The sequence below is a fragment of the Rousettus aegyptiacus genome, unplaced genomic scaffold, assembly GCF_014176215.1.
Source record: "Rousettus aegyptiacus isolate mRouAeg1 unplaced genomic scaffold, mRouAeg1.p scaffold_m13_p_8, whole genome shotgun sequence".
In the NCBI taxonomy this organism is placed as follows: Eukaryota; Metazoa; Chordata; class Mammalia; order Chiroptera; family Pteropodidae; genus Rousettus; species Rousettus aegyptiacus.
The window spans coordinates 16,267,487-16,289,495 of NW_023416311.1; the positions used below are offsets into that span (position 1 = coordinate 16,267,487).

The 22,009-nt window shown below is 45.6% G+C and overlaps 1 protein-coding gene and 1 pseudogene across 1 annotated transcript in view; both read left to right on the forward strand.

Annotated features, from left to right (window-relative positions):
* LMF1 (lipase maturation factor 1) overlaps positions 1 to 22,009 on the forward strand; it is a 98,762-nt gene that overhangs the window by 16,294 nt on the left and 60,459 nt on the right. The window contains exon 3 of the mRNA XM_016136657.2: positions 5,813 to 5,823. Within this exon, the coding sequence (XP_015992143.2) occupies positions 5,813 to 5,823 (11 nt within the window). The remainder of the gene's footprint in view (positions 1 to 5,812; positions 5,824 to 22,009) is intronic.
* On the forward strand, positions 20,027 to 20,145 carry LOC118607243 (annotated as a pseudogene).

Here is a 22,009-nt window from a genome sequence, read left to right on the forward strand (position 1 = left end):
AGCTCAGTGGCACTTTCAGTCTCTAAGGCCAGTGTCGTAGGGCAGAGTCAAATAGCTGTATACAACAGTTCTGCATGTTCTGGAGCCATGATCGCCCTTCCTCCTTTCTCCTGCCTGTATCCTAATAGTTGGTGAGGCAGGCAGTAGCCTAATGAATCCACTTCATATGATGGTGGTAGAAGATGTTTGTTTCGGGGGAGTGGCTTTAATCATGCATTCCATGCTTTGCAGGGTAATGACCCATGTCCTTGGATACAGGCGGCCCCACACCCTGGGAAAGCAGACACTGTAGGATCCAGGTTCAAGTAGATGGACTTAAAAAGTGGGCCTGAGTGAGTCAGAGCTTAGGGGTAGGTGAGAGAATTCCTTAGACTTCTTTTCAGGTGGGAGGGAAAAAGAGGAGCAAATTTACTTTCTTTGTGGCATTTTCTTGGGGTGCGATTATTTTCTTGTTTGGTTGATTGAGAAGCAGCTCTGCCTTCTGAAGATAGGCTGCAGTAGACAGCTGGGCAGGCCTTTCTGTCATCTGTCCTTTCTTCTGGAAATGGGAAAGGTGACTGGACTTGGGACTATATTCTAAAAGAGAGGAAATAGGAAAATGACCCAGTGCCAGGTGGTGAGATATCCCTGTATATTAGCTACTGTGAGTGGGCAGTTAGAACCCAACCAGACCAGCAGGCCTCACAGTAAAGGTGCAGAGTGAGCCCATGTTGGGGCTCAGGGTTTCCAAGGAGGACACAGTAAAATGGTACCAGGCGGCTTTAGGGGCCCCAGCTTTGCAATAGCCCATTCTCATTAGCAATCAGGTGTGATTGGAATAGGTTTTAACTGATAATGTTCAAGGACAAGAGTGAGAACAGGTCATTCAAAGTTGTTCCTGAGGGTAATAGTGAGGAGTAGTTAAATGACCATTTTTGCTTCCTTTCCATATTTTAATGAATGAGGCCTCGTTAGGTAAAGATATCTTTCAGGATGGGAGACAGGAGGTGGCCCAGGACTGGATTGGGCAACAGGGTGCCTCAGATTGGGTGGTAGGGTGCATGGCTGGCAGGCAGCGTTCTGTGTGGAACTTTATCTCCTTTTTCTCAAATGGGGTTGGGTTGAGCTAGGGATGCCTTTGAGAACTCCAGTCGTGCTCATTCTGTTCTTACTGAGAACTTGAGTTTGTCTGCCTAGACATTGCCCAGGGCCCTCAGATATAGCATCCAGCGGAAAGAGGTGTATACTGTCTTGAAGTGGGTGGCCAGTCCCTCCCAGGGGCCCTGGCCTGCACTCTGTTTTGTGTGCTGGTGAGGGGTGGGCAAGGTTGGAGGTGGCTCTCCTGACAGGCACAGATTCTGGAGCTCCCTATGTACCTCAACTTGTTTTTAATTTAATAAACTTCACTTTTTAGAACAATGTTAGATTTCCAGAATTATTGCAGAAACAGTGCAGAGAGTTTCTGTGTACCCCACTCCAGTTTCCCCTATTGTTACCCTCTTACATTGTCACACCTAATGAACGAGTATCAACACATTATTATTCACATTTCCTCAGTTCCTCCCTAACACCCTCTTCCTATCTCTAGATCCTGCCAGGACCTATATGACATTTGGTCATCACATCTCCTTAGACTCTTCTGGGCTGGAACCTTGTCTCAGACTCTCTCGTTTTTGATCCCTCAATAGTTTTGAGGAGGACTGGTCAGGTGTTCTATAGAGTGTCCCTCTGTTGGGACTTGTCTGATGTTTTCTCATCATGGCCTGGGTTGTGGGTTTGGGGAGAAGACCACAGAAGTACAGTGCTATTGTAAATTATCATATCGGGGGTCCGTGCCATCGACACAACTCATCCTGACCTTGCTCTTCAGCCGGGTCATGTCTATTGGATGTCTCCACTGAACATCCGCCCTTCCTCCCGGGTCCACTCCACATGTTCTCTTTGGAGGAGTCACTAGCGCAGCTTACACTTCAGGGACCCTCAAGGGCACCGGCATGGTTATGTGGGTTCTTCCAAATGGAGACCCATCTCTCGCCCCCATGTTATTTATTCAGTCTTGATCAGTATGGATTCCCGCATACATCTATTTTGGTACTTTGAGTATCTGTCCTCCGTGTCAAGAGTCTAAACATCTTGGAGGTCAGCAACATTTCAGAGAGGCAGAGTTCAGTACCTATTACTGCACCTACCACAACTAGCACTGTCCTATTGAAAACAGTGGAATGCTATTAGAAACCCTAATTGCGACTTCTGTCCCAGTTTCTCCAGTTAGTTTAGCATCAGCTTTTCCAAAAAGCTAGATTTCTCATCCTTTTATCTGTGCTTTACTTTGGCAATAATCCTAAAGGGCTTCTTTGTTGCTATTAAGGATAACTGTATAATCTTCCTTCTCTTCCCCACCTTCCTGGCTCCCCAAAAAGAAGAAAGGATTATCTCTAGAAACTTGGACCAAGGTTGGGCAGCTCAGGGGGTCCCTTCCTGTGGAGGAAGCTGCCTCTGGCACGTCTCTCTGACATAGGGACAGGGTATCGACTTCAAAGAGTGCCGAGAGCAGATGCCCGCGGGCCCGGGAGCTGTGGAGGGGACCAGGGTCAGGGCGCCACTGTGACTATTGAGAATGAAAACCTGATTTTGGCTCCGGGCCTTAAACGAAATGCTGCTCCATGGCTGCCCCTATCCTGGTCCGTAGCCTGTTGATTTCACCAGGTGTAGATACAGTTGATGCATAAAAATGAATTCCTTTTTTGGATTTATGAGGTTCCAGGAAGCAGAATGGTGAAGTTTTCATTTTGTGGTCATAAGAGTCAGATACCCAGTGCCACTCAGGGGCCTAGTGCCATGTGGCAAGGGAGGAAGGCAGGGCTATAGGCGCTGTACCCTGCGGTGCCTGCACCTGATCAGCCAGCCCTTCCCTTGTCATATGAGTGTGTTCACGGTCCTGTGATGCACTGTTCAGGCAGAGGTTGGGGCGGGCAGACGCCCACTGACCGCGTGGGCACACCGAGGGCTGCCACTTTAGTTCCTGTGGCATTTTCATCTTAAGCTGCTTCTGTTTGGCCAAACAGGGATTGTGACAGGGATTTCAGTGTGGATGGCATGACTAGCCACAGACATGCATCAGTAATTGAGGGTGGCTTAGAAGAACACGCTTTATTACCAACTCCTGTCTACCTGCTTCCTGAGGGGGCCTTCAAGGAGCTCTATACCAGGCAAAAACGTGGGGGAATTCTTACAAATTCACAGCTTGCCTGTTCACAGCCAGGAGAGCCAGAATTTCACAAATATTTGTCCATGAAGCCTTTTTACAAAATGAAAAAGCATTGGAAGCCTGATATACTTTTCTGATCAGAGGCCTTCTGTAAAAATAGAAGCCTCATACAGAAGTTGCTGGGGTAGAATGAGGCCCAAGGGGCTATGGACAAAACCGCTTTGTATGGTAGGCTGGTATTCTGGTCAAGACGTAGTGGCCTTTGCAGGGCTTCTCCCCTCCTTGATTCTTGCGCTTCCTTCACACAAAGGCGCGCCTCCCTTTGTGGAGAGGCCCTGTCTTTAACAGGCAGGCAGAGGTACTGCATTAACACAGACCATTTGGGAGCAAAATCTAGGTCTCTTGGAACAACAAAGGCCTTGAATTTCTTTAGAGAACAAAACAATAGAACATCCCCAAAATAGCTCTATGGATGGCCATCTCTTCTAAAATAAGTTCCAGCTGTTAAAAAATGTAATAAAAGCAATAGCAATAATGAAGACTTTTTAGTGTTTAATGTAATTAGATATAACTACCTAGGTTTAAAAACCTTAGGCAGCTTTGAAATTCAAAGCAGGTGAAGTTATAGATGAATACATTTTTAAATACCTTCAACAAATGTGATGGCAGTAACACTGCAGGCCTGTCCCTGGTTTCCACAGGGACCCTGTGTTCTGGTGGCCCGCTGCAGTTGGGAGCCATGTGAGGCCAGCTCTGACCTGACAGCTTTCAGTGTCTTTCAGTCCGATCTGATAAAAATGTAAAACATTGATTTTCTGTGAGTTTGTGAAAATCAGCCCCTTTCCTCTTCTCCATCATCAAGGTTATTTACTGGGAGAATTTACTGGGTAAACTTGTTTCTTGCATTAGCCACTGAGTACACTGGCTGTTTTAAAAGTTTTTATTCTGGAAACTTAGAAACCTATTCAAAAGTAGAGAGCCTAATGCAAAGAACCCTCATAACAAACATCTGTCCCTTCTCCTGCCTACTTTTCTTTTGTGGAATACGAGTAAATCCCACATCGTGTTATTTTACATGTAAGTAGTATGCATCACTGATGCGTCAGGGTTGTTAAAAGTACCATTGCTGCCAGGCCACCAGCACCCCCAGCTCTGAGACGGCCATCTGACACTCAGTCCCTCAGTGCCCCCCATTGCTTCAGTGTCCTGTATTACTCTTGCCTACAGAGTCTGCATCTGAACTTTTCACTGTGGAAAACCACACACCCGTTCAAAAGTGGGTAGCGTAAGGAGCCCTGTGAACTGCACCTGGTCTCCAGACACCTGAGACTGACCCTCTTTTTGTTCCCCAAGGGCCCTGCCCTCCCCTCACTGAGAGCTCTCTGCAAATCTCAGACCTGATCCTTTCATTCATACATGTTTTATTAAGCAACTATTTTTAAAAACATCTTTATTAAGGTATAATTCTCATACCATAACATTTAGCTGTTTAAATTATACAAGTCAGTGATTTTATATGTTCACAGAATTCTGCACCCATCACCACTAAATGTAAAACATTTTCATCACCCCCAAAAGAAACCCATACCTATCAGCCCTCACACACCACCGTTCCCCTCCCAACCCCCAGCACCCACTGATCTGCTTTCTTTTTCTCTAGATTCACCTGTTCTGGACATTTCTCATAAATGGAGTCACACACTATGTGGCGTTTTGTTTCTAGATTCTCTTACATAGCGTGATGCTTTCAGGGTTCATCCATGTTGTAGCATGTGTCAATGCTTCATTCCTTTTTGCCCCTAAAAAATAGGTCATGATGTTTGTAAGGACAGGTGTGGTCATTTTATTCTCGAGTCCAAGTATTAGATTTTGTCTTTAACTCAGTCTAGGAGACAGGTGCCAGAGCTGCACAAGGCCACATGTGACTCCCTCACCCCAGTTTTGTTCCTTTATATTATAGGGATTTACAGTCTGTGATTTGGACTCTTTATACATTTGTGTTTTCCTTCCCCAAGGATGCAAATTGAGTCTGCAACACGAAAGTCCTGGGTCAGGGTGAGGACTCATAAAGTTCTAGTTGTATTCTCAAATCCTTAGAGAGGATTCATTTAGGGCACTTTTCTAATAATATGTGCTCAGGGTAACAAAGTATCCTTTAAATTTTCTGGTTCTAGGGCAGGACATTTTCATGGTATTTGATTGAAATTATTTACTGCAAGAAAACCAAGTATTACATTTACTTTTTTTCAAAATATCTTTTGATTGGACTGTTATGGGTGTGGTCCTTTACTGACTGCGTAGGGTGGTACAATGGATGAAAAGGGTCCTGTCCCCCAAGGCAGCCAGCCTTGGGGCTCCAATTCCTCACTCAAAGTACCCAAGGACAGGTCTCCTGTCCTCCATAATCTCTGCTCAGAGTACCCAAGGGTAGATTTAAGAAGCCTGGTGAACTACCTTCACCTTGTGCTGCATCTAATGCTTGTGAGCTCTGTGCCCTGATCCCACACTGTCCTGGGACCACTGGCATGGGCTCTACTTAATGAGGTAACATGATGCTTTAATCTTATAAGTTTTTTGGCAAAGCATCCCAAAATTTTAATACATTTTTCTCCTTTTGTTTTTCAGGTATTCGTTTGGTAAGTGAAAATCATTTAGAAAAAAACTCTGCAAGAGTTAATATTATGTGTTGGGGTATGTATCCTCATGCCTTTTTTTTTTTTTTTTTTCCTGGCTTTCTCATTGTTTGAGCATCTATAATCAGTCAACGGGTTTCACCGTGTTGTTCTGATAGCATATTTGTTATCTAACCTGGACTCCTACCCACAGCCGGCCTCCTTGCCCAGAGTGGTAGACTAATGCAGATGAGAGAACTCATGTATTTTCAGATTCAATGCGTGTAGAACCATTCTCCATATTACTGGGTAGAATAATCCTACAGCAGTGATAGCAAATGTTGATGGCTCCATCACATTGTTATGGACCCCCTAACTCTAGGTGAATGAAAGGGCTTATGACATGTGTGCTCCCCTCTCCAGGCTGCACCAAGTCCCCAGTGGTCAGGAGTCCATGGACACCCTACACAGAGGAGGATTCACCTGGCATTGTCACTGGCAAGAGTACCCCAAAGGTGGTTAGATTTCTGTTGGTAGGAGGAGGATTCCAAGTCCCCTAAGCCTGTGCTCTAAGGGAGACACTGCACCTAGAGTGAGTATGTAGAGTAGGGTTTTAGTTCAGAGATGAGTGACAGCGGGACCATGGCTGCTGGCTGGAGAGTGAGAAGAAAACAGCCCCCAAGTGAACAGGACTGGACAGGGCCGGACATGGCACAGGTTACATTTGGGTCTCACCAGCTTATGTGCCATTACAAAGACATCAGCACTCTCCGGGGAGGTATAACCAAACTCAGACACCCCCCAGCATAACATAGCTCAGAACACAGTCCCCCACCACACAAGAAACAGAGGACTGGAACAGCAGGCCCATTCTACGGGGAGTAGACAGTCGACAGAGGCTAAGCCCAAGATGACTGGATGCTGGGGTTTTCAGACAGGGTCTAAGCAGCTGTCAAAACTATGCGTACCAAGGTGAGGGAAAATGGCCTCTTGATGAATAAAAAAAATGAGGTCACAGCAGAAAAAAATTGAAACTATGAAAAAGAATCAAGGAAATTTCAGAACTGAAAAATACAATATCTGAAATAAGAAATTCACTGGCTGGTTGGATAGCAGGGCAGAGGTGACCCAGCAATGAAAAGAAAGTAGATCATTAGATATCGCCCAGGCTGAGACAGAGCCCTAGGAGGAGGACAGAAAGAATGGCTGAAAAGTGTCCAAATATGGTGGGAGACATTAAATATACAGATTCAAGAGCCCAGTGAACCCCAAACAAATAAAACTAACCACTCACATCATTGAAATCAATACCGAAAACCAAAGGGGAAGGGAGAATATTGGTCAGACCCTGGCACACAGCAACAGTGGTGGTGAGGGATGAAGACCATCCACCAGGATCCTGTACCCAGAAAACCCTCCAGTACCACGATGAGGGAAAATAAGGCAAAATAAGGAGAAGTGAGAGAATATGTTGCCAGCAGACGTGCACTCCAGGAACACCACAGGCAACTCTCCAGGGTCAAGGGAAGCTACAGGACGTAAGAACACGGGTCCACAGGAATGTAGTACAAAGAAAACACAGATAAATGCGAAGATGGTTTTCCTTTTCTTACTTCCTTCAAAATACGTATGACTGTTTAAAGCAAAACGAATCCTTTGTCTCTTGAGATTTGTAATGCACTCATGACAAGCATGACATGGAGCTTGGTGGAGAGTGCAGATGGACCTATGTGGCTGCAGGGTCCACATTTTATGTGAAGTGGCACAGTATTAACTTTAAGTAGATTTGAGAAGTTAAGAATGTGTATTGCAGTCCTTGGAGTATGCACTAGGAAAGTGAAGAGTGACAGCTAAAATGCCAATAGATACATTAAAGAGGTATTCTAAAAACATTCAAATAACCCAAAAAGGCAGAGAAGGAGGAACACAGGAATAAAAAGTGAAATTTTAATAGGAAATTTAAAATTAAGTGGTAAACCTAAATACCATATCTATAATTACACTAAGATTAATGGACTAAACATTCCAGTTAAAAGACAAATTGACAGAACAAATTAAATTTAAAAAGTAAGATGTAATTTTCTATAGGAGGTGCACATTAAATAAAGAAAGTTTGAAAGAAAATGGATGGGAAAGATATCCATTTGGAATTAGTAGTTAGGAGATGAATTCAGGACTGAGCATCACCAAGGATAAAGGATGAGTCATCACAGAGAGACAGGAAGCCATAACAGACCTCAAAGCACATGAAATGAAAGAGTAAGAACTGAAAGGAGAGACAGAAGGAATTTCAATACCCCTCTCCCCTCATTTGACAACACCTGGATTGAAAATCAGTAAAGGTTGGACCCTCTGCCTGGCCCCTGGTTCTAATGGGTGTTTCTGAGGCACCTACCTTTGTTGTCTTGTGACACATTCTGTTCATATGCACATGGTTTGTCCACCAGGAACACTCAGAAGGGTGTCTATACAGCCATATGCCAAGCCATATAAAAGGATTACATTGAAAAGGGATTAAATTATATAAAGATTTTGCTTTTCTGAGAGACTGACTCTCCCATCTGAATCGTGAACAGGAGCTGGATATTCTGCAAAAGCCACAACTTTTTTGGACTCCCTCAGCACACTGAGTTTGTGAAGCAGCTAAGGCATCAGAATTTCCAGCCCGCCCCACTGAGAAGGGATGGACCCATGACCAAACCTCACTTTCAGCACAGCGTAGGAGGGAGAAGATAAGGAGAAAGCCACCAGCACACTGACAAATTCTTAGAGGGCCGCTTGTCCCCAGACACAGAGTTTTTACTCAGAGCTCCAGTCTACAGGCTTCAATGAGGCCTGTGAAAAAGATTAGTATAGGGTGGGAGACCACATAGGGTCTCCTTGGTGGTGCAACATGGGAAGTGACTGACCACTGACGTACTCACCTACTCTTTGTACTCTCTCCTTACAAGAAACAAAAGCCTTGAGCCACTAGCAAGGGGGCATCAACACATACACTAAGATCTTTGGGAGAAGGGGATCTGTGAGAGGGGCCCCAGAGCATGTCTGATACAGAATATGTATTGCTGCTGTTGGGGGCTGTTAGCAAGTGGGGTAAGGGGAGAATTGGCAGGAATGCTGAGAAGGTCCTGGCCCAAGGCTGAGAGTGAGGCTGCACCAGGAGCTGAGGGTCCCTTCTCTACCATCTACCCAACACCCAAGGACAGGCAGCAGCATGCTGTAAGTGAGGCCATTCCCAGGCCTGATGTGCAGGAACTGTTGGAAGTGAGAAACCCCAGGCCTCACACTGAGTACAGCAGGTGACCACAGCTCCTGCTAAAGGAAATGGCAGCCCGTGGTCATGAGGGAACATGAGGGTCATGAGGGAACAACAAACCCAAACCCAGCTCATTTTCTGGTTCCATTGTTCTGTCTCTTCTTCACCCCTCCCCAGCTAATAACCTCACTGGACATGTTTATTTCCGAGTAATTATATTAACCTCAGGAGCTACTATTTTTCTACACACAATCTCTGACATAATTTTAAAAATCACTGGACACATACACACCCCCCAAAAAGTGGATTGTTGAGAGATGCAACAATTAGTAGAGATAACCCAGATGTAGGGGCTCTCAGTTATCTTAATAACAATGGTGAACATGTCAGGGGGTCTAGCAGAAAAGGTGGACAATCTATAAGAATAGAGGAGCTGTTTCAGCAAACAGCAGGAAACTGTACAAATGAGCCAGATGGAAATGCTAGAAATAAACAGTCTGATGTGGACTACTTTTCATGGTTTTGCAACAGAACAGACACAGTTGAGGGGGAAAAATATCAGTGAACTTGAAGATATGCAAAATGAAAAACAAATAGAAAAGAAAAGAAAAGGGCACCCGAGAGCTAAGGGACAATATCAAACAATTTAGCATCAAGGTAACTGAAGAGAGGAAAAGAGAGAAAGAAAGGACAAAAATATTTTGAGAAATAAAGGCCAAGAATTTTCCAAAATGGATGAAAGGAAAACTACTGCAGATTTAATAATCTTAGAGGTAACTAAGTAAGAAAAACACACTCACCACACACATTCTTAGATACGTTATTGTCAAATTGCCAAAACCAAAGAGAAAGAGAAAGTCTTAATTGCAGCCAGAGGTGAGAGACACATACAAAGGGATGAAGGTAATCATTATAGCACACTACTAGTTAGCAGCTATACAAGCCAGAGGACAAGGGAGTGACAAAGTGCCAGCAAGGAGGGAAACCCCACTGTCAATTCAGAATTCTATATCCAGCAAAACTGTCCTTTGAGGACAAAACAAAGTCTTTTTCATGTGATGTACACTGTCAGAAATGTTAAAGGAAGTTCTTCAGGCACAGCATCAGAATTTAAGATGAGGGTAAATAAAAATTTTTTTTTCCTCATTTTTAATTACCTTAAAAGGTAACCGAAAAATTTAACTTAAAATTTAAAGAAAAGCTATCAGACTGTCGTAAGCCTGTGTCGCTCACCGTCTTAACCCTCCAAACGGAGCCATCCAGTGATGTGGCTGCACTTAGAGAGTCAGGACCTGGTGATCATATTCACTCTCTGTTCTCAGGTTTTGGGGAGTTGTTTGTTTGTTTGTTTGTTTAAGCAAGAAGAGGCAAGCAATGGAATTATTTTAGGAAATGTTCTTTTTCCCATTTGCAAATCTAGCATGGCCTAATCATAACCAGTTCTATAACTTGTGAGTTATGTGCACTTGCATCAAAGGAAAGGAAACTTTCGTTAAGTTCGAGAGTGAAGTTAGACATGAGAAAGAACTGGGCTACCACTTTCTGAATTAGATTTTATTTGATATCAAAAGTATCATGGAAGAAACCTGCCTTGTCCAACATTTGGGTACACCCTCTTGTCTTAGTAAGCTTTATTTGCTTTATCTAAAATTGTAACAGTAATTCTTTTTTCCCAGTTGTTATTACAGGCAAACCTGCCAGACCCTAATTCCTATATAGTAGGAGAAGCCCCTGCTTTTGACACAGTGTATTCTAGGCAACTACCATAAAATCAGCTTTTGTGAAGCAAACCAAGCACGCACTGTGAGGCCTGTGAATGGACAGGTACAAGTTGCAGAGGCAGCGGAAGTGACCGACACCAAATACATGCTCTCATGACTTCCTGCTATATACCTTTGGGTTACTGTTCTGTCTCAGCTGAGACAACAGGGACTTAGAGATTTCAGTGATCACTGAGAATCATAAGACCAGTAGTGACACAAGAGGTGGGACAGGGACCCAGAGTATCTGACATGGAGCCAGTGCTTGTGGTGAAACTCGGCATTTGTAAATACGGTGTGGGGGAAGCAATGGGGTGAGGTGCCTTGGAACTGCACAAAGGACAGTCTGCAAGAATGCATGCTATTCCTTCAATCACGTGTTAATCGCAGAAAGGCAACACACCGAGGATAATTCTTGGGCTCCCCTCACCACACCCCCAACCACTTGCCACAGCCACAGGCCCTCAGTCCCAGTTGGTGGCACGTGAGCCTTTGTTGGAGCTGTGAGGGTAGGCTACAAGAGGGACTCTGCTAACAGTAGACTTGGGCTAATAGCTACATTTTGCTCCGAATTAAAGCAAGTCTGTGCTCCATTTATGCTTCTCTTGATATATCTGGTGCTCTTTACAAGTTCAACTGCCTCGCTGGTCGCAGGCAATAATGGTGGAGACCAAGAACCCAGCTGCCTACTTGCTACTACATTTCTTCCTGAAGGCCCCCGAGTGGGACTGAATTTCACATGCTGTTTTCTGTGTAGCACTTGATGGGCTGTTTTCTGTGAGCACAAATTCAGAAGACCCCTAATAGTCACAGCAGCTGGCTCCCCACTCGGTGACTGCTAAACACCCCTGCTTTATTTCCTCCTTCAGTTACTGTGGTGTGACTGCTGGGTGCTGGGCTCAGAACAGCCAAACTAAAAGGACTTTCAACCTTTGGGAACATTTCCCTCCACTGGCCTCGTTTGGGGGTTTCCTACGAGAACTTAGTTTTCACAATAATCATCTTATCCTTTTAGTACTTATTTCTCTTATGTTCATCTTAATTTTATCTATTGTGTCTTTATTTTGCAAAATAGACTTAGATGAAAATAAAGCAACTCTGTAGATTACACACTGAGATACTCACCTGCACACAGAACAGCATTCTCAGAAAATGCAGAGTCCCTGGGCAGCCTGCTGACTTGACTTGAGCAAGGCTTCTTGAGCTACTCTGTTCAGTACAGTCATCTTCAGCCACACCTGCTGCACATCAAGTGCTCAATATCTATGTTGGGCCATGCTGGTCATGGACCGTCTCCATCTCTGTAGAAAGTTCTGTGGACAGCTGGTTGGAGGGTGTCCTTTGTTTTACCAACAGGCACTATTTATTTTCTTCTATGGAGCTCAACCACCTCTCTCCTCTGACCTCTCACAATGTGGCAGGTTAAGTGTAACCCCTTCAGTTTGGGCGTAGGGACACGAGGCTGGTCTCTCCTCCTGAAGGAGGCCCAACCGAGGCCTCTCTGTTTGTCTTCCCTTTGTTCAGAGTGACTAGGTGTTTCCCAGGATTTCTGCATTTCTATCAACATTTCTCCATGCTCTTGAAGTCTCCTCTCCAATGTGGGTGTCATCTACTGCCATCCTGTGGCCCTGTCGCCCAGGGTCTCTCATTGTTTGCACAGATGTGACTGCTGGGTAAGGGAATGGCATGTGAACAAAGGCCATTGACTCCAGGACACAGGAAAACCACAGCATTTCTGATAGTGCTGCCTCACCAGCTGCATCTCTGCTGAAGCATTACATGTGGCTGTGCTTTGAAGGCTGTTGGTCTGGTAACTCTTACTTCAAAGAATAGGTCTAAAACGTGATTAATTCAGCATCCTTGTAAGTGCTGTTTCCTGCTCTCCTGTAGGAACTGAGCTTTTCGATATTTGTGAGCTTGGGCTGGAGCCTTTTTCGAACTTCATGCTGTTCTTGTGCATTTTAATACAGTGCAGGACCTGGCAGGCGGTGCAGGGGGCTTCCAGGAAGGGCTTTCTGGTCTTTTCCACCAGGATGAGGCTGCTCTTGGCCCATGCCCTCCTGATATGTCACTGAGGCCCCTGACCTTAAGGGAGTGAGCGCTCCCAGGAGCGGGATCCTGGCTTCTTATATTTGGTGAAGTTAGGACAAGCAAGAGCCACAGCAGTTTTTTTCTAAGGGCTGAGACCTGTGACACCCCTACGTGATTATGAGAAGCCTGCCCTCAAAAGCCGGCCCCTCCCAGGCCTAGGGCGACACTAGAGCAGGCAGGCTCTGGGCAGGGTGGGTTCTACCGCACCGTGAATGTGACAGGCAGGGAGAGACTCATGTTGAGGGGTCCCCCGCGACCAGCATAGGTGATCCACACTGGTTCAGACAGACAGATCCAAGGAAGACAGCACTTTCCTGAAGCCTCATTCTTTTGAGGCTCCCTAAGGCTTTGGAGTGTTTTCTGCCCTAAAGAGCATTTTGTAGGTTTTTTGTGTTTTTACCTTGAGGAACCTAAGTGAGTGCAGGTGTTGACCTCCAGGTGATCTCCCAGGCAGGTGAAGGCGCAGCTTCTTCCTGGGCCTCCACCTCTACAGGCACTTGATGTTTCTCTGTCAGGAGCTCCGGGGACCTTGCTGTTTCAAGGGGCGCAATATGCTACATAAGAGTATTGATTGATGGTTGTCAGGCCAGGCCTCTGGGAGCCCAGGGCAAGACGACTGAACTCATTCTGGGGAAGTGGGCTTCAAAGGAGGCAGCTGACGGCAGGAAGCTTCTGTGGTGTGAGTTCTGGACTTTTCCCTCTTACATGTTGGTTCTGAATTGATCCTTCTAATATACTATAATTGTTTCAATATCAAAAAGATGAGAAATCAGTAAAATCGAGCCTCAAGATTGGCTGCATTTAATCCATGATTTGGGTTCTCAGTTGGGAACAAGGAATGGGTGGGAGGTGGGGGTGCCAAGGAGGCTGCAAGGCATCCTCTGCAGGGGGGCTTGTCGGGGCGGGGGGGTAGGCCAGTGCAGAGGGGTTAGCAGTGGGGTCTGAGCACATGAGTGCACTCAGGATGGAGTGGGGGGTCTGGAGGGAATCCTAGGGAAGGATCCTGAAAGGCCCACACCTAGGACATTCCCTTTTAGGAAAAGAGCATTCCATTTGTTACTGCTGGCCCATTTGGCTAAGAGTTGGACAATTTCAGGATCCTTCGTTTCAATAAGAATCATAAATGATGAATTATTAATTTATTCTAATGTGAAAACTAAGTGTCACCTAGTCTAGATTCTTCCTTGGGGACGGACAGGTATCAGTGAGTCCTGCCGGGAGCAGCAGTCAGGGAGCAGGACCAGAAAGCAGGCACTGGGGGCTGATCCAGGTCATGCTCTGTGAGCTGTGAACGCACCAAGATCTTGGGGAGAGATGTCCCCTTCGTGGGTGTGAGGAATGAATTGCTGCATTTAAACTAAACACACCAAGGCTATAGTGGCAGTTTTTAGGGTGAGCCTCAAGGGTGGGGCCGGGAGGCGCTCTCCTGGACAGTCAGGTGTCTGGCAGGGAAGCTGATGTGTGGATGGGCCGCACCTGTACAGGAGTAGAGGGCCTGCGCTGCTGGGACCATGCACACGGGCTGCTTTTGAATTCCATCACTGTTGCTGTACTGAGAGCAGCTTTTTGCCCTGTTCCTGCTGAATAGGACACTTCACTTCTGCCTTATTAAGTCTTTTCCAAGCAGGTCCATGGCTAGTGTCCGATGTTTATGAAACCTGGACACTTGAACCTGGTGTCGTCTGTCACAGCAGCGCCTCCTGCCAGCCGTTGTGAATTAAATGCTCCCTGCGACCCCTTGCCCTTGCTGCTCTTAAATTCATGCTTTAAAAACAGCTTAATGAGGGGTTTACTGGCCCAATTGGAAGTTTTTATTAAAACCTATTAGTGCTGGAGCGGAGCCTGCCTGCAGGAAGCGATTAGCCGCCTTGGAGCTCCAAGCCTCCTCGGTCGTGGCAGGTCCCCCCAAACCATCCCCAGGGCCTCGCTTCGCCTGGTTCTCATATCCTCTGCTTTAATTACAGTTCATCTAATTTTCTTCCCAGCCCCCATGTCCAAGAAACCAGTTTCTTTTAATTAGATTATTCCCATAATCAGAGGCAGCCGTGCCACAAGCTCACCCAAGGCTACAGGCCCTTTCTGGGGAGTCTCCACCGCCATGTCCTAGGTACTTCTAGGGTTGATTTGATCACCTTCCAGAAGTGACACACTAACAACAGAGCCCTTTCTTCTTGCTCCCAGGAATGTGAGTGGCCATTCAGCAGTGTCTGGTTTGGTCTCATGTCTGGTCACATCCTTCCACGAAGGATGGAGATGCCTGGATTGTGTGGCATTTAGAGTTGTGAGGTGATTTGCTGGGCATGAACCATCTCAACTGGTAGAGGTGGTCATTTCCAAAGTAAGAAAAACAATCTCAAATAGCATTTTCACTGTGAGCGGCCCTCAATGGCCATGGTAGCAGAGAGAGGGGCTTAGGGGCCCTACTTCCTCCTCACCCAGTGGCCCATCCACCTCTGGCCCGAGACCTCTCCTTGGTGCTCTGGGCTCTCTGGTGCTTCTCAGCCAAGGTCTTTGGGTTGGTCTTAATCCAGGAGAGGTGTTTCTACCTTGTTTTGTCTTCTCTGTCCCCACACTGCACTTCCCTCTCAGGTCACCGGGACACCAGTGAAGTCTCAAAAGGAGACCGTGTTGCCTAGGGGTATGACTTGCCATTGCTGGTAGGGAAGGACAGAACAGGTAAGGGGCTGGGACTGGGGCTCGGGAAGACACCAAAGGTAACTTCCCGACAGGGAGCAGCTGGTGCTCCTGGCTGGTACGCAGTTTGCCACAGTTGTCCACAAGGCCTCACGAATCACCCAGGTTTTCAGACTGGCAGGGACGTGTGGCATTTGGACCAAGATGTCAAAGGAGAAAAGCCAGGTCTGGGGCTTCGGGACCCCTTAGAGACTCTCTCTCATGGTGTGGGAGCTGCTTCCTTCATGTGTGGGCACACACTGTACGTAGTGTGTGTTTTTAGTGTCATCTTTTTCATCTAATTTTATCCTTCCTGCAAATTAACCACCAACCAGACTGTGCCATTTCTTACCTTTGTACCTTCTCAGATCTGTGCACCTGTGCACAAACAGACACACATGCGTACTCAGGGCGGGGTCAGTATATGCAATAGTATATGCATTTCTGCCTTTCTCTTTTTTCACTTAGTGATATCTGGTAAAAATTACTTAGTGGAGCCTGGAACAAAATGTATTTTAAAGACCATTATTTTCTTATTTACATGATTATTAACACTGTGCTTGTTCTAAATTTCTCCCACCACATCTAGTTACCTATTTCTACTTCTAAAGAATACTTACCTTTTTAATATGCAGAATTCTAGAATACTGAAGAAGCATTTTGTTACTTTAATTCATCCTTCCAGTCTTGAATCCATCTGGGTGGCTTTTGTCTGGAACGTTCTAAATTACCTCTTATTTTTATTATTAGATTGTGTAGATGTGGTTTTCTGACTAGCATTTGCTTTTCAGTTCACAGTATAATCAATGATAGTATCACAGCTGACTGTTGAGAGTTTCCTGGGTGCCAGTCACCACCCCGTGTTCTAGAGACTTACTACGAGTCCCTGTAGTCGAGAGTCTGTAACCTTGGCACACTCTTCCCTGCTGCCTCCTGGCCATACACTGTTGTGAGCGGCCTTTCCACCCCTACCCCCAGCTGTACTTCTGTCTCTGCTCCCCTGCATCATGCTAAGGACTGCTCAAAACAGCCATAGGCTGTCTCCATTATGGATCTTTTCAAAGAACGAGTTTTATTTATCAGATTTTTTAAAAAATGTTCTAGCTCATTAATTTTTACTTTTTATAGGTTGCTTCCTTCTGAGAGGAAGGAGTTTATTCTTTTCTAAGATCCTGAGTTGATTGTTTAACTCATTAATTTTCCGTCTCTTACTATCTGCTACTGAAAGCGTGGAGGCAGGAGACCACTACCTCTGACTGTCCCTGGCCCGCCCCGTCAGTTGAGACTCCAGTGTCCCTCTGACAGTGGCAGATAGTGTAGTTTATAGCCCTTGGTGCTGATGCCTCTTTGATTCAAGTCGAGGGAAGAGCTTCGAAAATCCCAAGCCCTTAGGGTTTTATATGTTAATTTTGTTGATCAGTTTCTGGTTTTATCACACTATGACCAGATAACGTGGCCTGAAGATCATTCTTTTAATTATTTTTTAAAAACTTAGACATGCGCATGGATTAGAAAGTGAAATTATATTACGCAGCTTGTAACAAAAATAGCAGCTCCTTCTTTCGTCTCTCCTCAGCCCGCCTGTTCTTCGCAGTAGCTCCTCCGTCTCTCTGGTGCTCCTGGTATTTATCGCTGTTTCTGAATAGGTTCATATGTATGATTCTTGGTGTATCATTTTTAGACATTATCTGTATACTTTCTGTTATGAATAATAAGGATTACTCTCCCATATCCCAAATACGCTTCTTCCCCTCATCATCTCAATATAGCTATAGCACAAATATAATATTTTATTACATAATATTCAGTAACTATAAATATTGTTGACTATGACTATGTAAATATCGTTGACTGCTGAGTCAGTAGTGAAGTATAATAATTTTATTTCTAATAACTTTGTTTTTCCTGGAGTTAACAATTGCCTCTCCTTTTTTGGTTTGCTTTGTTTTGCATCTCTGTTTATCTTTCAATAATTCATTCCAGATCCACCAGCAGTACTGCTTGACCTCTTGACCTTTTCCAATACTGGTTTTTAGTGAATTGAACACATTAGATAATCTCTTAATTTCTTCTACCTGTTTCATGGAGATTTCTGCTTGGTAGCTCTCAGTTACCACCTGGCATGGATGCCGTTTTGGCCTCTGGATTTGGAGATCGTAGGGAGGTTAACCCTTGCCAGATTGGATACCACTGATGGATTTGCCCCTCTCCCTATCCCAGGGATCCTCGTTAGTTCACAGGGGCAGGTACCTAGTTGTGCTGGGTAAGGCTCAGAGACATTGCCACACTCTACCACCTTCTTCCCCATGCAGTATTCTAGAGCAGTATTTTTAGGGAGGGTCATTTTTAAGCCCTCCTCTCGATCCACTTATATAAGGACAGCTAAAAGCATCTGGTGAGATGGTTCCTTGTCTCTACTTCTCCAGTATTAGCAATTGCCCGAGTAAGGCAAGATGAACCAGGCTGATTTTATTCACATTGACCCAATCCCACTTCTCTGCTAGGTAAATACCTATGTGTCCTAAATTGCAGTTAGCACCAGAGCCCAGAGAAGGGCTTTTGGTCTCATCAGACAGCATCAGAGCTGTTGGCTGGCCTGGAACCTCCAAAATCCAAAATCTGCCGTGTGTCTCTGGAACTTCCTGGCTCCAATGCCTCGTTGTTGGATGCAAGAAGAACACAGCGTTGGCACGCCTGACCTTTGCCAATGCAAGTAACAGGGAGAAGCATTGTTAGGTTAGCCCTGGAGTAGCAGCTGTGTGCCAGTTTCTTTAGTAAATGCTTTGATATTTTAAAACAGAAATTTTAGATGAGGAAGCCATGCTTTGTTGCTGTTACAATAGCAGCTCTTGTCTGTGTGGATTCACTGAATAGAAATACAGATCCTGGTGCAGCTTTAGTACCGTTAATGGTTCCTAAGTGCGTGTAACAAATCTCTTCTTGGTGGTTGTGTCCTCCTCTTATCAAGAAGTTTATACCCCTTTTAAAGCAGGATCCCCTGTGTTTATTACAGGCATGGTGACTGGTCTTAGATTAATATCCCTTTGACAGCATAGTGTTGCTGATTTTCTGTCTGGTTTCAGCTTCAGTGAATGTCTTTGGAGCATTTAGAAGACTGACATGAAGACAGGATTCAGTGATACATCTTTGTGTGATGTCCATTACCACTGACAGCCTGTGTACTGGCTGCTCCTGCAATGGGATGTTCCCCCCATAAGCCATGTGCTTCTCACTTCCACCTCCTGCACCTTTACAGCCCCAGCCCCAGGCCTGGATTTTTCTCCAACTTGCCACCTCTGATGTGGATCTTTACATGTATTCGGTTTATTGTCTCTATAACTACCACTCCTCCCACCAAGCTGTCAGCCCCCTGAGGGCCCGAGTTTTGCCCACTCCCGCTGTCCTCACCAGGCATAGGTCAAGGAGGATCTCAGTCATGGCTTGTCTGTGCATGGAATTGAGGGAATCTGGGTCGACATGCAAGTGTCACGAGAAGGCATATGGTCTGGTGGCTGCCACATGCTCTTACATCATTCTTAAAGGGGATATCACACCTTCTCAAAGCCACCAGCTGCTTGGGAGGCCATGCTTGGTGGTGAGACGCTGCATCAAGAAACATGGTTAGTTGTTGTTGTCTTTGATTTTCAATGAAACGTCTCCTGAACACAGAACTACTAGCACAACTTCAGTGTGCAATCTGGTGTTTCTGAGAGATCATGTACATAGCCCTGCTCAGGGATGTCCTTGGCCTCAGTGGCAGTCCACAGATATGGGAACATAGCACCTGCTCCTCTGCACTGAGCCAAACTCAGATAAGTGCTGAGCAAAATGTCTGTCGTCAGTTGAACCCAACCAAAGGCAAACACACAATGGAGCAGAACCAAAGAGGGAGGCAGCAGACCTCTGGCCCCATCTGAGGTTTGCTGTCCTTGCATTAGTGTGGTGACTGCAGAATTGACAGCAGCCATGGCATGCTTTGTTCCTAGGTTGGCAGAGTACATGGCGTCTCTTGTCAGGGCAGAGCCTCCGAGTCCCTGTCCTTCTCATAGCAGTCAAGTCTGTCCTTGTGCTGAGTCCGGGCCGAGCCAGGTACCGATGGAGGCCCCAGCTGTACCTGGTGAAATGGTGTTAAAAGCACTTCAAAAGATGATCTTGACATAGTTTCCAAGTTGCAAAGATAGTACAGAGAGTCTCCATCAAGCTTCACCCAGTTTCTGCTAACACCCTCGTGTTATACAGCCAGGCGGTCACTGTTTCCTACAGCAGGTTTAGGAACATGCACAAAGGCTTCATCACCATGTTTATGGGAGGAGAAAATGGAAATACTTTAAAGCTTCAGCCATGGAGAATTAAATAAATTTATATCTCTTCTCTATGGATTACTACAAAACTATTTAATATGAAAATGTTTTTATGATGTGTTAAAATGGGTTTTAAATACTGTGTACTCTACAGCCATGCCAACCTGAACGTGCCCAATCTCATCTAATCTTAGAAACTAAGCAGGGTCGGGCCTGGTTAGTACTGAGATGGGAGACCACCTAGGAAGACCAGGTGCTGTAGGCATTAAAAAAAAAATACTGTGTACTATATTCCTTTTTTAAAAAATAATTTATCAGAACTGTTTTGAAATCCATGACCAAGGGATTAACTATCTTTATCTCTGGGTGATCAGATCACTTTCTTTTCTTTCTCATCTATTTCCAATTCATCTTCACTGAAAATTTTTGCCTTTGATTAAGGATTAATTAATTTTAATAAAATCAAAAGTAAATGAATATGAGCCGAGCTGGTGTTGACAGAAGACGTCTAAGAACCCAGATAGGAAAAGGGAGGGAAGGGGGCGACGGGGACGGGCAGGAGTTAGTGGAGAGGGGGGGCCCTACTGAGGCAGTGGGGCTCACTGGCCCAGTGCATCTGGCCAGAACAGGGGAGCTTTGGCCTGGTAGAAGGGCTTCCTTCCCTGGAACTGGATGCAGGATGCTTGGGGTCTGTGGCTCCCTGCCAGTGCTGGGGATTTGGAAGGGGTGGAGATCTTCTGAGGATGTCAGAGCCTCTGAGAAGGGCCCATGGATTTGTCATAGGCCAGTCCCGGGTTGATCTGCTCTTGCACCACTGCCTAACAGGAGGCGCTGGACGCTGATTGCCTGGACCCCACAGGCAAGGAGACATGGAGACAGTTGGTAACTGAGAGTGTGGAGGGTCCAAGGAGGGGTCAGCTATTAGATGGCATCTTGTTAGGCAGAGAGAGGGCTGATCAACCAGGAGGAATAATGGTCTCAAGATTTGAGCTGCAGTGAAGCCAGCTACATGTATGAAAGCGAGAGTGGGTAAGTCTGAGGAGTGTATAACATGCTAAGTACTTTTTAACCAATCTCTTATTGTGCTGAGAACACTTTGGGGGATGTGTCTGTAGAACCTCTGGGTGGTAGGTGTGATGGCCTGTCCTGCTCTCAGTGTGGTAATGAACCTGGCCAGGCACTTGGCACTCTGTCAGGGCCTGGTGAGTTGAATATCCTTCTACCCGCTATGTTTATGCTGCGTTTTGTATTTTTGAAGGCAAGAAATCTTTCATCTGAGTAAGAGCTGTTTGATCTGACTCAAGAAAGGCAACAGAGCTTGGGGATAAAAGCGATGACACAGGAAACAGAAACCTTGATTCTCATCATGCCAAATAGCTGTGAGTCTCCTGGACCTCTCCAGGCCTCAGAATCTTCTGGGCTGTCAATGGCCCAGGCCCCTTCTTCCTAAATTCTGAGGCGGGGGGAGGAGAGAGAGAGAAAGAAATTTTGTCATGAAACTTATGCAAAGGTTATCGATATATCATCCAGTTTTAATTTGGTGTCAAAGTGCTGCCTATTACAGTGATAGAAGGAATGAGTCTCACCGTGGTTCCCATTTACATAAGACAATGAGATAAATGTCAGCATTTCAAAATGAACACTATTACGCAATCTTCACTGATGAAATCTTGCCTTCCCCATTTAGTCACTTGTCTTCAGGACCCGGATTTGGGACAGGTTGGTGACATTAAATCTGTTTGGTTCATTGTCAATAAGTAGACAATTCTCTTCCTTTTTTTCCTTTTGATTCTGCCAAAATCAGCAGTTATAGTCCTAATCCTCAATGAAAATAACAACTGGGAGATAGCGGGGGAAGTGAAGTTAGCAGGTATACGGTGGGCAGAGACGAGCAGAACCTGTGGCCAGCGTGACAAGAAGGGGAGCTTTGCACGTACACACAGGGGCCCTCTGGTTTGGGAGCAGAACGTCCAGGGTGGACACATCCTCTTTCTTACGTGCACATTGAACTGGAGCAATGCCCTACAGTTTTCTTGAGACCACTGCATACCGGAATCCTGGGTCCCTGCCTTCCTGCCCTCAGGCCCCACATAACCCCCCTACTCTGTCAGAAGGGCCGAGCTTCAGGG